Here is a 14,734-nt window from a genome sequence, read left to right on the forward strand (position 1 = left end):
GGTCAAAATTTGGCATTTTTTTTGAAAAATCCCTGTACTAAAGTACAGGGAAATTTTCGAAAAATACAAATTTTTCGACCATTTGTTTTTTTGACATAAATAATTACTATAGCACAGTAAACATGTGCAGAGTCAAATATTGTGTTCTGCGCATGTCAATTATGCTATAGTAACCAGTTTTATCGAAAAATAAAAAGGTCAAAATTTAGCATTTTTTTGGAAAAATCCCGAGACTATAGTACAGGGAAATTTTCGAAAAATGCCAAAGTTTCGACCCTTTGTTTTTTTGACATAAATGCTTACTATAGCACAGTAAACATGCGCAGAGTCGAATATTGGGTTCTGCGCATGTCAATTATGCTATAGTAATCAGTTTTATCGAAAAATAAAAAGGTCAAAATTTGGCATTTTTTTGAAAAATCCCTGTACTATAGTACAGGGAAATTTTCGAAAAATACAAATGTTTCGACCCTTGGTTTTTTTGACATAAATAATTACTATAGCACAATAAACATACGCAGAGTCAAATATTGCGTTCTGCGCATGTCAATTATGCTATAGTAACCAGTTTTATTGAAAAATAAAAAGGTCAAAAATTTGGCATTTTTTTGAAAAATCCCTAGACTATAGTACAGGGAAATTTTCGAAAAATGCCAAAGTTTCGACCCTTTGTTTTTTTGACATAAATGGTTACAATAAACATGTGCAGAGTCAAATATTGCGTTCTGCGCATGTCAATTATGCTATAGTAACCAGTTTTATCGAAAAATAACAAGGTCAAAATTTGACATTTTTTTGAAAAATCCCAATACTGGATAATCCCGATACAGGGAAATTTTCAAAAAATGCCAATTTTTCGACCCTTTGTTTTTTTGATATAAATGGTTACTATAGCACAGTAAACATGCGTAGAGTCGAATATTGGGTTCTGCGCATGTCAATTATGATATAGTAACCAGTTTTATCGAAAAATAAAAAGATCGAAATTTGGCATTTTTTTGGAAAAATCCCTGTACAGGGAAATTTTCGAAAAATGCCAATTTTTCGACCCTTTGTTTTTTTGACATAAATGGTTACTATAGCACAATAAACATGCGCAGAGTCGAATATTGGGTTCTGCGCATGGCAATTATGCTATAGTAACCAGTTTTATTGAAAAATAAAAAGGTCAACATTTGGCAAATTTTGAAAGAATTCCTGTACTTTTTTTAGTCACTTGAACGTGACTCTATAGTTTACTATGTCGGTCAGTCTTTCGGTCCGTCTGTCGGTCCGGTATCACTATGCGTTTTAGCACGCGACTTATGGCTGTTGGCCTTGTTTACATAAATGGTTACTATAGCACAATAAACATGCGCAGAAAAATGGCCCTATACCCCTGGACTTTTCAAACGGCACTATTTCATTATCATCAATCTATGACGTCATACAACAAATTATGTCGAAAAATAACTAATTTATGAAAACATGACACAATAGATATTCAGCCTTTTCATTTATTGCAGACATAACTAGGGTGTAGCAAAGCAAACTACTGGTATTGGTGGCAATAATAATAAAAATTCATAAATCTTATAAATAATACAAAAGTATACTATGTACAGCTATCTCTTTTATACTACAATATTTATAAATCACTGTTAATAACTCGCCACAACCTTTAAATATGATTTACGCAAAATTCTTTTTTTTAACTGTTTTAAAATGTTTTCATTATTTTATATACACAATATAATGACCATTAATAGTATCTGGGGAGCTAGTATATCTTTGGTTTAAAACCAGCTGCAAAATCTACAAGTTGTTTCATGGTTGCAAAAATGTGCAGCCTCTCTACGCAACTGTGATGATGCAATAATTCAGATGATAAATATTTAATAGTAGGCCTACATACTACTCATACACTGTCAGTACAGTATATACAATATACAGTTCATTGTACAAAAATCATACATATTCATAAACTGTACACTATATACAGCATACAGTTAAATATTTATAATATTAATAATTTCATATACAGTTTTATATTGACTGTCGATTGGTTGTGACCTTTGAACATTAAGTGTTAAATAGACCAATACCAGTAGTTGCAATAATTTATTTTTTTTTATATATTTTTTTTCCATATTTAGCGGGAGCACCCACACATACAGTACAATCAAGTCAACAACGATGAACAATTACAATCAGAAGAGTAACAATATCTAAAAAAAAAAACAGTTGTCTTTCTGGTGTAATTTAACATGTTTAGTTGTAAATTATTGTATGTGGAATGTGTACAATTTATGTTTGAAAAATCCCCAAAAATATATGTTCAGTAATAATTCATCCTTGTGTTGTTTTGTTTTAGAAGTTTATATAAAGTGTACTAGTAGTAGTAGTAGTAGTAGTAGTTGTAGGTATTTGGTCCAATACACTATTTAAGTACAGATATACCCACTTTTAGAAGACACAAAGCAAAGCATTACACAGTGAAACATTTATACAGTACTGTACAAATTTCGAAACATTACATTTCATCGAGTTAATTTACAGCTTATTTCCTTTGGAAGTTTGTTTGGGAAGCACAATTTAACTTAAATGTAATAATAATAATGTCAATTTACAAAGCAATGATTTAGGTTAATCATTTCAATAGTAGGTCTTAAATGCAATTTACAAATAAACAGTTTATAATCAATATTTACATCTAATTAAGTTTAAAAATCAACTATGATTACTGTGTTTTGCCCTTTATCTTATCCATAATACAGTCTCTCGTCAAATGTATGTACAACGCTTTATATTAAATCTGTTGAACTGCAAACATTCACCAATACTACTTGCCAAATGCATCGCAAAGTTAATTCAAGATCAATTTTCAATCCATCAATTATTAATCACTGAACTTGTACAGTATCATTTTTTTTAATCATCATTCTGCTGAATCAATTAATTTTAATTAATCAATTGTTAATTGCAAATACTTGTTCTTAATCAATCAATTTTACTGTAGTTGTATATTTTATCAATATTAAATCAATCAATCAATCAATTATTTTTAATTAATCAATTCTTAATTGCAAATAGTCGTACAGTATCACACTTTTTTTTAAATTAACGCAATACACTATAAATTTATTATTGCTGAAAAAAAAGAAATTGGCAGTGATACCTATTTCAAACTATACTGTTATACATGAAATAAATAAAATTATTATAATATAATGCAATAATATATAGACTATATTTTACATTTATATATGCATACATGGATATTGACTTCACGATACAGCCAAATTTCTTGCACATTAAATTACATTATGCCAATTTTGAATATCCATGCACGCTACACACATAATTATTTAAAAATTGTGCGCTTCACGTTTTAAAAAAGTGGCAAGTAATCATATCTTTTTCTTCCTCCTCTGACCATGGCCTACAAACGGATTCAAATGGGCCAGCTACCATTTTTGCACATTCTTCTTTTTTAAGTGGGGAGAAATCATGTTGCTGACTGAATCAAGGTACTTTCAACTGGTTACCAATAAAGTTCTGCATTTTTATTTTATTTTTTTTCATGTTTTTGCAATTGGTAAAAATTCTTTATCTTCTCTCTAACAATTTATCTGCAATAAACAGTTCTCTCCCTTTTAAGGTATTCATTTCTGAATTGTTTGCTGCAGGCCTAGCGTTAAATAACCAGCACAATTGAATGTCATCCGAGTATTTCATTAAGTACTGTACTCAGTTTTTCATTATGGTAGCTGTACCCTCACACTTCAACTGAGCTTATTCTCTTGATGTGAGGTTCCATTTCCAATACCAGTGATGTAATATCCTCCTCAAAGCTCTGCGAGTAGGTCGGAGGTGATTCCATGGTTGATTGGGTTGGCGACGGTCCATCACTAGTATCACTAAAGCCCTCGTAATTACTACAGGTAACATGGCCATTGATGTTGATCTTTTTTAAGTGTTCAAGAGTAGCGCTGCGACTACGTCCAGTTGAGTGTTGACTCAACCGTTTCTTTACCTCATGAATTTCACTGGTGTCAATTGGAGGCTTGCCGTTGGGGTATTGTTTTCCATTTGGGACACGTCTTCCATTAGCTGTGTGTTTGTTGAGCGTGTTTTGAGGAGAAGATGCATAGCTAGGTGGCTCCGTGTATGACGGTGAGTGGGCATTCCTATGAATCTTTTCCATTGAAGATGATGCTTTCACAATTTTTACACCTATAAGAAAATAAAAATGTAAATATAATACAGAATCCAATATTGCACATACAGATTTATTGGTGCATCTTGTTCCAAACTTTAGAAAATTCTAATCATTCATCCTTCAAGGCATTACAGTACCTTACACCCTTTGGTTTGATATTTATTTTAAAAGGTAAAGTTGGACAGCTTTGTATGATAATATGAACACCAACACAATAGGTAATCATTCAATGAAGAACAAAGTAAGTCTTAAAATAGTCGGTTATGTATGACACTTTCATAAAAAAGTTCAGCAATAACCTTGGGGCCTCCACAAAGCTAGTGCTGGGCAAAATTGTTGGTTTGACAAGCTGTTACAATGGCTACAGCTGATTGATTAATCACATCATAAGAAATAATATCAATAAATATTTCACTAGCATTCAAAGATAATATAACCACAACATGATGAAGGATTTTATTCGTTTTATGGAAAATGTGTATATTAAACATTGATGTAAGCCTGGGCCAACATTATTGTATCTATCTTCCAAAAAGGAGAGAGGTTTAATTTGAACATTCCTAGAGTCTTTTTTTATTTTTCTTTGCTGAGCCAAACAATGTATGACTGGTAAGACAGAAATGATCAAGATCCTGTGTTTATATTATCTGTTGCAATACATCAATAATCTCCTTGAAATTATAAAACAAAATGCATAATAGATTCAATCAATGTCAAGTAGAATCAGTACTACCCTTCAATGTGCACTGAACCATGCAAATCCCCTTCAGAATTCATTCAGTATTATTTAGATATTGGGAGAAAAAAAGTTTTCTTGAATCGGATCAAATTTACAATTGGAAAAAAATATGAGGAACCGTTGAGAACACTAGCTTCCCTTGTTGCCATGAAAGTTTAAAACAAGTTAGAGAAAACAGAGGGAGCTTTACTATGTGAAATGAAGAACAACCACCAACAAGAGAAGAGAACAGTATTCTACACACAACCCTAACACAACAATGAACATATACAGTGTAGTATTTAGTGTTTCGCATATCAAAACTAGTATTCAAGAAAAGGTTTCTATGCATAAATTTAATTTTAAGTTAACTTTGTTTTATAAAATATTAAAACATTTAATAAAATATAACAAGTATTTCCATTTAGTTCTGTAATTGAGAACAAAAACACAAATGATTAAAGTGAAATTAAAAAAAAATATTTAGTGAAATAAAAAGTAAAAGGAATTGGAATTGTTTTAAATTTAAGAATTAGTAAAGACCGATCATAGGTATAATAAGTATAGCCAATAATATAATAAGTTTCAATAAGTCATTTTAAATAATGTTTGTAAAGACAAATGATAACCAATTTTGAAGTAAACTAGTACTATTAAAATTCAATTGATTAATCTGAATCCAAATATATATTGAAACACTAAAACTTATGCAACTTTTAAAATATATTAAAATGAACAAATTCTAGAGGTAGTAACATTTTTCAAAAAGACAAAGACAAGCAAACATTTAAATGGCATGCAAATAAATTAATAAAAAGCAAGAAAAAAAGCATACGATAAAAAGCAGACAAAAAAAAAGACTCACGATGTTAGCGAACATTTCTACATCATAAATAAACTTAGTGCTTCAGCCATGGCAAATATAGTGTTTAGCATTGTGATACTATAGCAAAAACAATGTTGTATACAATTGTACAGAAAGTTTATAATATGGTGATGGGTAAAATGGTTTTAATATTCGCATATTGATTCTATGCTTTGTTTTGATTGGTCAATACTTTTGAGAAACATGAATATTAATGTTTGGTCAATCTTTTACAGTTTTATATGCTTGTTATTTTGGTGTTTCATAGCAATAAACAATATTTAAATGATAAATACTGTATGTTGTTTATTAAATTGTGACAAAAATTGAAACAAGAAATACTACTATTACAAAGATGTTAGTAGAAGTACAAGGGAGCAAAAACATAATGTTTTCCAAACTATGTTTTCATTATCTTAAATTGAATTTAATAAGTAGCAAAATGTCTTGTGACAAACAAATGATTAAATAAAAATTTGTATTCATTATAAAATTTGACAATATAAAAATATGAAGCAAAATTGAAATAATTTGAATGTAGAGAAGTGGGGACAAACGTGGGGCTTCAAACTCACCTGAACGCCTCTTTTTTCATGCGGCGCTAAAGTCTGAGCACAGAGAACTGTGCGTGCAAAAAAGAGATTAGCAAAGTATGTTAGTTATAGAATATTTCATACACATACACATAGATACATTGAACGCAAGTATATTTAAAGCACCATTACCAATTAAAACAATATTCTTATCAATTATGTGTTGTTCCTATTTGTGCTGAAATGAATGTGTAAAAAAATGCTAGTTTGTCAATTTTGCAATGAGAATCTAAAGTACGGTAAATGTCATTTATTTTTTCATTGATGAATAAACTACCTTTATTTTCATCGTAAAAATGTTTAGTTCGAAAAGGTTTGTGGGAGCTATCAATTTGCGATGATCAACGATCTATTGATGGTGTCGTCGGTCATTGTTTGGTAGTAGTAGTAGTAGCTAAGTAGTGATGTGTTAAACATAACATTGACAACAAAGTGTTAAAGACAAAATTGACAAACAGGTGTTGAAAGATTTTAATTCGTCTCCTGTCAGTATGATTAGCTGAATGTATTACTTTTATATCCTACATGATTATAAAAGTCTAAAATGAAAAGGTCCTGTTTTGTTACTATTTTAATAACATTTAAAAATAGGTGACATAACAGGTGTTAATGAAATGCATAAAGTGGTAAGTTGGAGATGATGGATTGGAATTATTGAATCTCTAGGTATTAAACGCACTAAAAATAACTGTTGTAATTGAAATATGCCTGAGAAGAGGTGACAGGATTTTAAATATATATATATATATCATATATGAAAATGTAGGATAAGATAATTAAATTATTTATCGAAAAGCTGATTATCACTATAATATTATTTATTTTTGGATTTATTTAATTTAACTAATTTTACAATCAACATTGTACCAATAATGAATGCATTTTGCGTAAAGTCGAAATTCAAGTAGCGAAAGCTGATTTATTTTCGTCTTTTTTGTCGTCATATTCATTCATTGACCATATTATATTATTTTATAGTCACAACAAAAATATTTGCATTTAGAGTTTAGAGTTGTACTTTTAATGGAAATTGGAAATAAGTTTAGATTTTAGAGTTGTACTTTTATTGAAAATTGGAAATAAGTTTTTTTGTTAAATGTTTGTTAGGGTTAGGTTAGATGGAAGTATACCCTTCAAGCTATGTTAACAGTTAGCAATAACAACATGCTATCATGATCCAGTGTAAATGATGTGCGAGTTACTAGGCAACAAGAGGCAACAAGAGGCCCATAATTGGAGTACTGCCTACTTTGATCCGGTTCCGTCAGACTTGAAACTTCATATTTACCCTTGTTCTTTCTCATCAGACACCAGCAAACTACACCAGCCATTTCTATGAAACATATCGCCCAACCAACTATTGCTAGTATTATGAGGGTTGTTGATGGGTCTTCCATGCTAGATTGTTTACTTGTCCCTGACTTAACCTCATCGTCTATAAAACAAACATTTCAGAAGGTAAATGCATGAAAATATTTTTTATGGTAAAAAAAACAGATTTTAATCCAGCAAAATATATAAAAATATGAACATAAAATATTTTAAGTAGGCTATAAAAACATGCACAATAATCCAACAGCATGTACATAACAAAACAGACAGCGTTTAAAAGTGATTGGAAAAGACCTGAAAATTAAAAACAATCTTAATGAGTCCCATCATAAAAACAAGCTGCACATGAAAAATTTCTGTAAATGATTCATATAAAATGAAATATGGCATTAAAAAGCATTTTCCAGTTCTCTCCGTTGATAATCAGATCAATATCAAAGTTTGATAAGCAAAATGGAGGAATTTTTAAAGACACATTCATGTATCACAAATTAATTTTTACAAAAGGGTTATATATATAGCATAGAATGAAAAATATAATAAAGAAAACAATACAATCTTAAAACAAACACAATAATTTATCTTTTAAATAGTGTATTACTAAATTAATAAAGCAAAATAGCAGAGCGAGATAGCTGATGAATTGCTGGTGTCTTCTGGTATATCTGTAACAATGCTCAAAATGTGAATTGCAACAACATTAAACACAACACATAACACAAGACATTTAGTAGTACATGTTACAATAATTATGATTCTAAAACATCTGCTTTCACATTATGGAAAGGAAATAATAAATGAACAAAACAAGGGTGGCACGCACTAAACCGAAAGGAAATATTTGTTTTCCAAAATTTACAAAGGAAAATATATTGATAACATACATTTCATATTATAAACGAAATGTGGTAAAACATTAAAATAGCTATACTGCAGTTAGGGACCGTGTGTGTGTATTGTAGAATTCATTCAACATCTGTTATTAAAGCTCTGTCTATACTATCACTATCTAGTTTGACAAAAAAAGTGTGATGTGCCCAAATATGGCAGTGGTAGACAGAGCTTTAGGGAAAAACTACCTGTATAGAAATTGCTATGATGGGTGGATGCAAAGCATCATAGTATTCTGAGTCAATAGAGAAACAGGAAGACAGTTTCCCAGCCCTAGGAGGTAGGGTCATGCCGTACCCCGAGACGAGACACAGGTTTCAATAATGGAGACAGAACGTATTCAATCTTTTGTGGAAGATATTTATTTATGGGGCAACTCTTTAAAAGATAACTCTTTATGGAATAATGGCATCATATATTCTATACAAGTAGGGTTTCAGGAAATAAACATGTGAAAGTTTATTATTAAAAACAGTTTGCAATGCTTAATTGAACAAAATTGTACTGTGCATACCCAGCATACATATTAACATTTTGCTGCTATTGAACAATTGAAAAAAATGGCCATTCTTAACAGCCCAGCATCTCAACAGGTGTACATGCAAATTGCAAGCATTCCACAGGCAATATTAGCAGCAGCAAATTATTGTTTTATTTCAAGCAATTAAGGAAAACAAACACTTTCATACATCAGTAGACACATAAATATAATATACTGTATATGAGCGATAATAGTCACAGGGGGCAGGTGGGGCGGGTGGGGCAGGAGGCATGAAATTTGCCAAAAATTAGGGATAGGATTATACTCAAAATAATCAATAACAATAAATATTGACATGTCAACAAGTATAAGGAATTATCAAAGAAATGCAGTAGGGATCATAAGTGATTGATCCTTCATTTCAAGGTTGATTCGTCATCACTTTAAAAACATACATACATACTGTAACAAAATGTTGAAATATTTTAATTAGGAAAGCATGTCTTTCTGTGAGTTTCATTATACTTTGTCATGTCAAATTGATGAAATTTCCTTTGAACAATTTTTGTCAAAGTAGGAGATACATTTATAAACAGGTTACTTGCACATGTTGCAAATTGACAACACATTGCAACATGTTTAACTTTAACGTGTCACTTTAAACATGTTTAACTTTAACGTGTCACTTTTAACATGTTTAACTTTAACGTGTCACTTTTAACATGTTTAACTTTAACGTGTCACTTTTAACATGTTTAACATGAAAATCATATAACATGTTGCAACTGTAATAACATGTATGTTGAACATGTTACTTATACCAAGGTATACTTGTAACATGTTAATAGGTATTTTCATTCCTGTGAAAGGTTCATTTTGTCAAGCTGTATGAAAAAAAAGAGGGGAAAGAAATTAGGGGAGAAGCAATTTTCTACCACTTTAAAAATCCACAATCAGCACTTGATGATTAGGTGTCCACAAAAAGTATGAAGGAAAAAATGGTAAAATAATTATAAAAAAACCAAAGTAAACCCACTTTCAAATGAGAAACTGTTAGTTTTGAATGTTTAAATTTGAAAATTAATATTCAAATTTATGTAATTCTACATTTATTCAAATAGTCTCTTTCATAAGGGTTTGGATTCTCAAATAATGTCACAATAATGGCGGCAACTTGCATTTGGAATAATGTCATTATAAAATCTGCTGTTACAGTCAAAGTTACAAACACAAAAGAAGCAATAGCAATATGTATTAAATTGAAATGAATACACATTATTTTATAAAATTATATTAAAGATGTATTGTCCCACAAAAACATGAAAAATGAAGATTAATCAAATCAGACTTTGAATATGTTATTTTGTAGTTTTAAGAAAGTTAATCACTTCCATAGAATAAAAAAATGAAAAAAAAAATGTTTTTTCTTACAAAGTAACAAAATAAATGGTTAAGTTCAACCAAAAACCCATTTTTTTTCCGATCCAATTTTTGGTCAAAGTGGATAACTATTATGTTACATTAAAATGGCATATTCAACACAAATTTTGTTAAGAATTATTTTTTCAGGGGGACAATACATCTTTAAATCCTGTTGTATATAATTTTATATATCTATCCTATATTCAAGATTACTAACACAGTCAAATACAGTATATAGGAAATATATATGGGTGTAATGTATAAATAATTAATTTGCTTAATGAATTTACCCTCCAATATGTTAATTAGTACTTTGAAAAAATTAGATGGTAGATTCAAATTGTGAATTCAATTAACTAACACTAATCCTAATTAATCACAGAGCTTAAAGAATTAAATTCTATTATCCGGCTATCGTCCGGGTGATTACAATTTAAATCTAGCTATTTACGTCACTGTAGTAAATTGAGATTAGAGATTACAAATTAGTTTGTTTTCTTAGCACAAATTAATTGGAATATTTTATGAGATGGACAGATGGATCAACAATTAATAAACTAAAATGTTTTCTTTGTCATCTATACATTAACTGTAGAGTGTTTTATATAATGTGTAACAATACCATCTACAAGGAATCAATATATTTAGGAGATGTATTATTTTATAAACAACTAGATTTTTATTTTATATTCGAATTTTATAGTAGTATGTGGACTATTGATTTTTCAATTTAAATTTATTTAAACAATTTAAATTATATCATTACATTAAATAATTAATTAATAAAATATAAATCTAAAATTTGCTTTAATATATTTTTTTTATTAAAGTTTATTAAACTTTTTGTATGAGTAGAATCTCTCTCATTGTGAAAGAGTTCCTTCATTTTAAAGGATAGAACCAATAAATAAATATATATAGCATGTATAAATATTAATACAGTATTTATTACTGTCCAAGGATTGACCTATGTTTTGGAACAATGGGTTTTAATTACAAATAGGAAATTCTAGGATTAACGAGATATCCAACAAGGATCTTCTCATTCAAAAATTGAAATCAAATTTTCTTTCTCTGATTAAGTTTCATTACTGACAAAAATAAATTCAATTTTCTGTGACAGCGCCACCATTTGGCAAGCTTTTAAATTAATTTGACAGTAGTCTCTAACCTAGTTTGATTGAAAATTCTAAATGTCAAAGGTTTTATATTAATGCATTATTAATGGTGTTTAGCACAAGTTTTACTTTAGGCTATAGTTACACCTATTCAAATTTTAAACTAAGGTTGTACTAAATCTAACCATTTTAAAGGCTACTGAATGAAAACACAAAATTATTTATTTAATATCTACGGTATTTAAAATATTCAACTGTTAATGTTATTATAAAAGTCATAAATTAAATAAGGGGTTTAACACACTACATTCAAGTAGTAGGCATTAAAAAATTAAATAAAAAAGTAATAAACTCTACTCACTTCCATACAAAAAGACAGAATATTAATACTGTAGTAATCAAGACAATACAAAGATATAGGAGGATAAGAAGAGCAGAATGAACATGTATTAAGATAGAGAAAAAATAAATTTACAGATATGTATAATTTGCAAATATAATATGAGTATAAAAAGAGTAGAATGAACATAATACTGCAGATCTATAAATGTGGGTGTACAGTTTGTGAACATAATATAGGAATATATACAGAATAGAATGATACTTTAGATATATATGGTAAATGAAGTGAAAAAAATTATAGATGTACACATTGTAAATACAATTTACAGAAGCATACAAAGGATAAAATGAACACGTAGATATGTTATGAATGAAGATAATACAAAAATGCAGTGTACAATTTGCATAGATAATAAAGGTAGTATAATAAGAGCAGAATAAACATAATATTGTAAAGAAATAACAGTGAAAATGTACAGACAAAGAGAAGTGAGAGAATATAGTTTTGAATGAAAACACATATAATACAATACATTTAATACTAAGCAAGGTCAATGCTCTAATACTAATTTTCAGACACCACCAATAAATATTCTAAAGATAATCAATAAATAAAGCAATCGTTAAATTCAATGTCATTATTATAAATAAACAGTCTTAATAGCCATGCATTTTGCATATCTTAATTCAGTTCTGTTAAAAAGAACATGCAGGCATCTTTACATGCAATGGTTAACACTTGCATAATTATTATCATTGACATGTCACATTATCAGTCAGTAATGATTCCCTAATAGAAATATATCTTTACTACACAATTATGTTAAAGCAGGTAACCGTCATTAAGCTATAGGAATCCGGCTATATTTTTCAATTTAGAAAAGATGTACCAACCACTGTAGCATTTTCTCCTAAGCTATGTAATGTTAAATTTATGCAGTATTTATTTCACCATGGTGTAACTAGATTAAGTTGGGTTTGATAAATTGTAATGACATAATTCTAACTATAAATTTGAAGTTTAAGAAGTTAATTCTCTCTTTTTACCAGAATGTTATATAACAAATTATACTAATAATGCATTTCTAATACATGCATGTTACATAGCTGATTACTGTGTTTATAAGATTCTAGGAACTACAAGTGTTTTATAAACAAGTATCTAAACCTAAACTAAAGTGTATTCTAAGATTATCCTGAATGTCAATAAGATTAGTAGGAGCTGTTTGATACAGACAGAGGTGGTCCTGCATAATACAAACTAGAGAAATTGCCTTTATCGTTTTAAACTAATTTACTTTTAAATGTATGTATTAATAGATAATATAGATATATAGAATAGTGGTATATATATATATAATATGTTGATTAAATGTCCTGTTACCAGACTAGATAAAGCCTTAATATTTCATTATTTAGCACTGATTTTATGAGTTATAATGAATGGTTAGATACAGTATTAATCAGTCAAACCTCAAGAAACCCATTAGCTGTTTCAGAGCTTATGAATGAAAACACAAATGCATCGTGGGATGCTAGATAAATGCAAGGTGCCGCCAAGGTGAGCAAGGGTTCATTTGAGAATCCTACCTTCCAGCTTAAGTGGTTTTTCGGTGGGATTTAAAGTGTGGACGAGTTTCTCAGTGGGCCAATCAGAACCCTCCAATATACGCATCTCATTACCACTTTCTTGACGGGTATGAGTTGTTTCAATGTTTGTCGTTTGTCGATAGGGTGTGCCCAGTTTCGCTGGTTCTGTGATTAAAAGAAGATTATACAGTCACAAACAAACACAAACTAGTATAATTCTAATCACGTCTGATAACAGTTTAAAACATGATAAACTAATTACAATATCTAATATCAATTAGACTAAACAAGAAAGTAACTAATGATTAAAGCCCCAGTGCTTATCTATGTCTAGATCAGAGGCCGCAGGGCAGACAGACATTTGCACACAACTACAGTAGTGTATGCATGGAGGAATAAGTTCCAAGCTATATACTACCTAATCTAGCATCTCAATGGATGCATTCTAGTGTAAAACTATTGTTTGGTTTAGAACAAAATCCTAAAAATACATATTTATTCAGAAAAAAATTTGTATTATTTATTCTATATCAAATCAAGCCAATGCACTGGGGTTTTAATTATATATAATATAATAATTAATCTCTTTGCTTGCACATTTTTAATTATTACATTGAAATAGTTTCATTCATTAATTTAAAAATGTTTCAATACTATAAGAGTACTTTTGTTGGTTCACTTTATAATGATATTATATTAAACAATTTGTTAAATTATTTTTAGCCAACAAAATTGAATTATCCACATAACATGCTTAGTTAAGTTACTAAATAGTATTACAATCTAAAACAGTAAAACACATATATACCTGGTAGGCTAGTTGTGGTAGGAACAACAGTGGTAGTAGATGCAGCGGAGGGGGTGGTGACAATAGTAGTAATGTCTACAATAATACTAAGACAATGAGAAAAAAGCCACGCAACACAAAAAAACCTACACACAAATAACTGGCACAAAATGAAAAGTTGCTTTTAACTTATTAGATGTTAAATAATATAAAAATAACTAGATTAAATAATAATGGTTGATTTATTCTATAAAAAAAATTTATATTTCAATAAGTTTGTATTTAAAATTTTAAAGCAACTTCTTAATTGTTCGATTAAATATACAACATTAAATATACAAATAGAGATCATGCCATGTACATTGCAATTGGAAATGTGGAAGTATGGAAATAC

The 14,734-nt window shown here is 29.3% G+C and overlaps 1 protein-coding gene across 8 annotated transcripts in view; it reads right to left on the reverse strand.

Moving 5' to 3' along the window:
* Nucleotides 1-1,480: 1,480 nt before the first annotated feature.
* The window catches only part of LOC140061957 (semaphorin-1A-like), a 36,247-nt gene continuing 22,993 nt past the window's right edge, over nt 1,481-14,734 (reverse strand). For 3 of the 8 annotated variants that reach the window (XM_072107994.1, XM_072107993.1, XM_072107991.1), the window contains 2 exons: nt 7,627-7,812; nt 1,481-4,215 (listed from right to left, as the gene is read on the reverse strand). In XM_072107994.1, coding sequence (XP_071964095.1) covers nt 3,758-4,215; nt 7,627-7,812 — 644 coding nt within the window. In that variant the 3' untranslated portion in view covers nt 1,481-3,757. Of the gene's footprint in view, nt 4,216-5,784; nt 5,863-6,359; nt 6,407-7,626; nt 7,813-13,553; nt 13,719-14,361; nt 14,437-14,734 lie in introns of all 8 variants that reach the window. The other 5 variants (XM_072107989.1, XM_072107988.1, XM_072107995.1 and 2 more) reach the window with 4 other exon arrangements.

Source organism: Antedon mediterranea, chromosome 11 (genome assembly GCF_964355755.1).
Source record: "Antedon mediterranea chromosome 11, ecAntMedi1.1, whole genome shotgun sequence".
Classification (NCBI taxonomy): Eukaryota; Metazoa; Echinodermata; class Crinoidea; order Comatulida; family Antedonidae; genus Antedon; species Antedon mediterranea.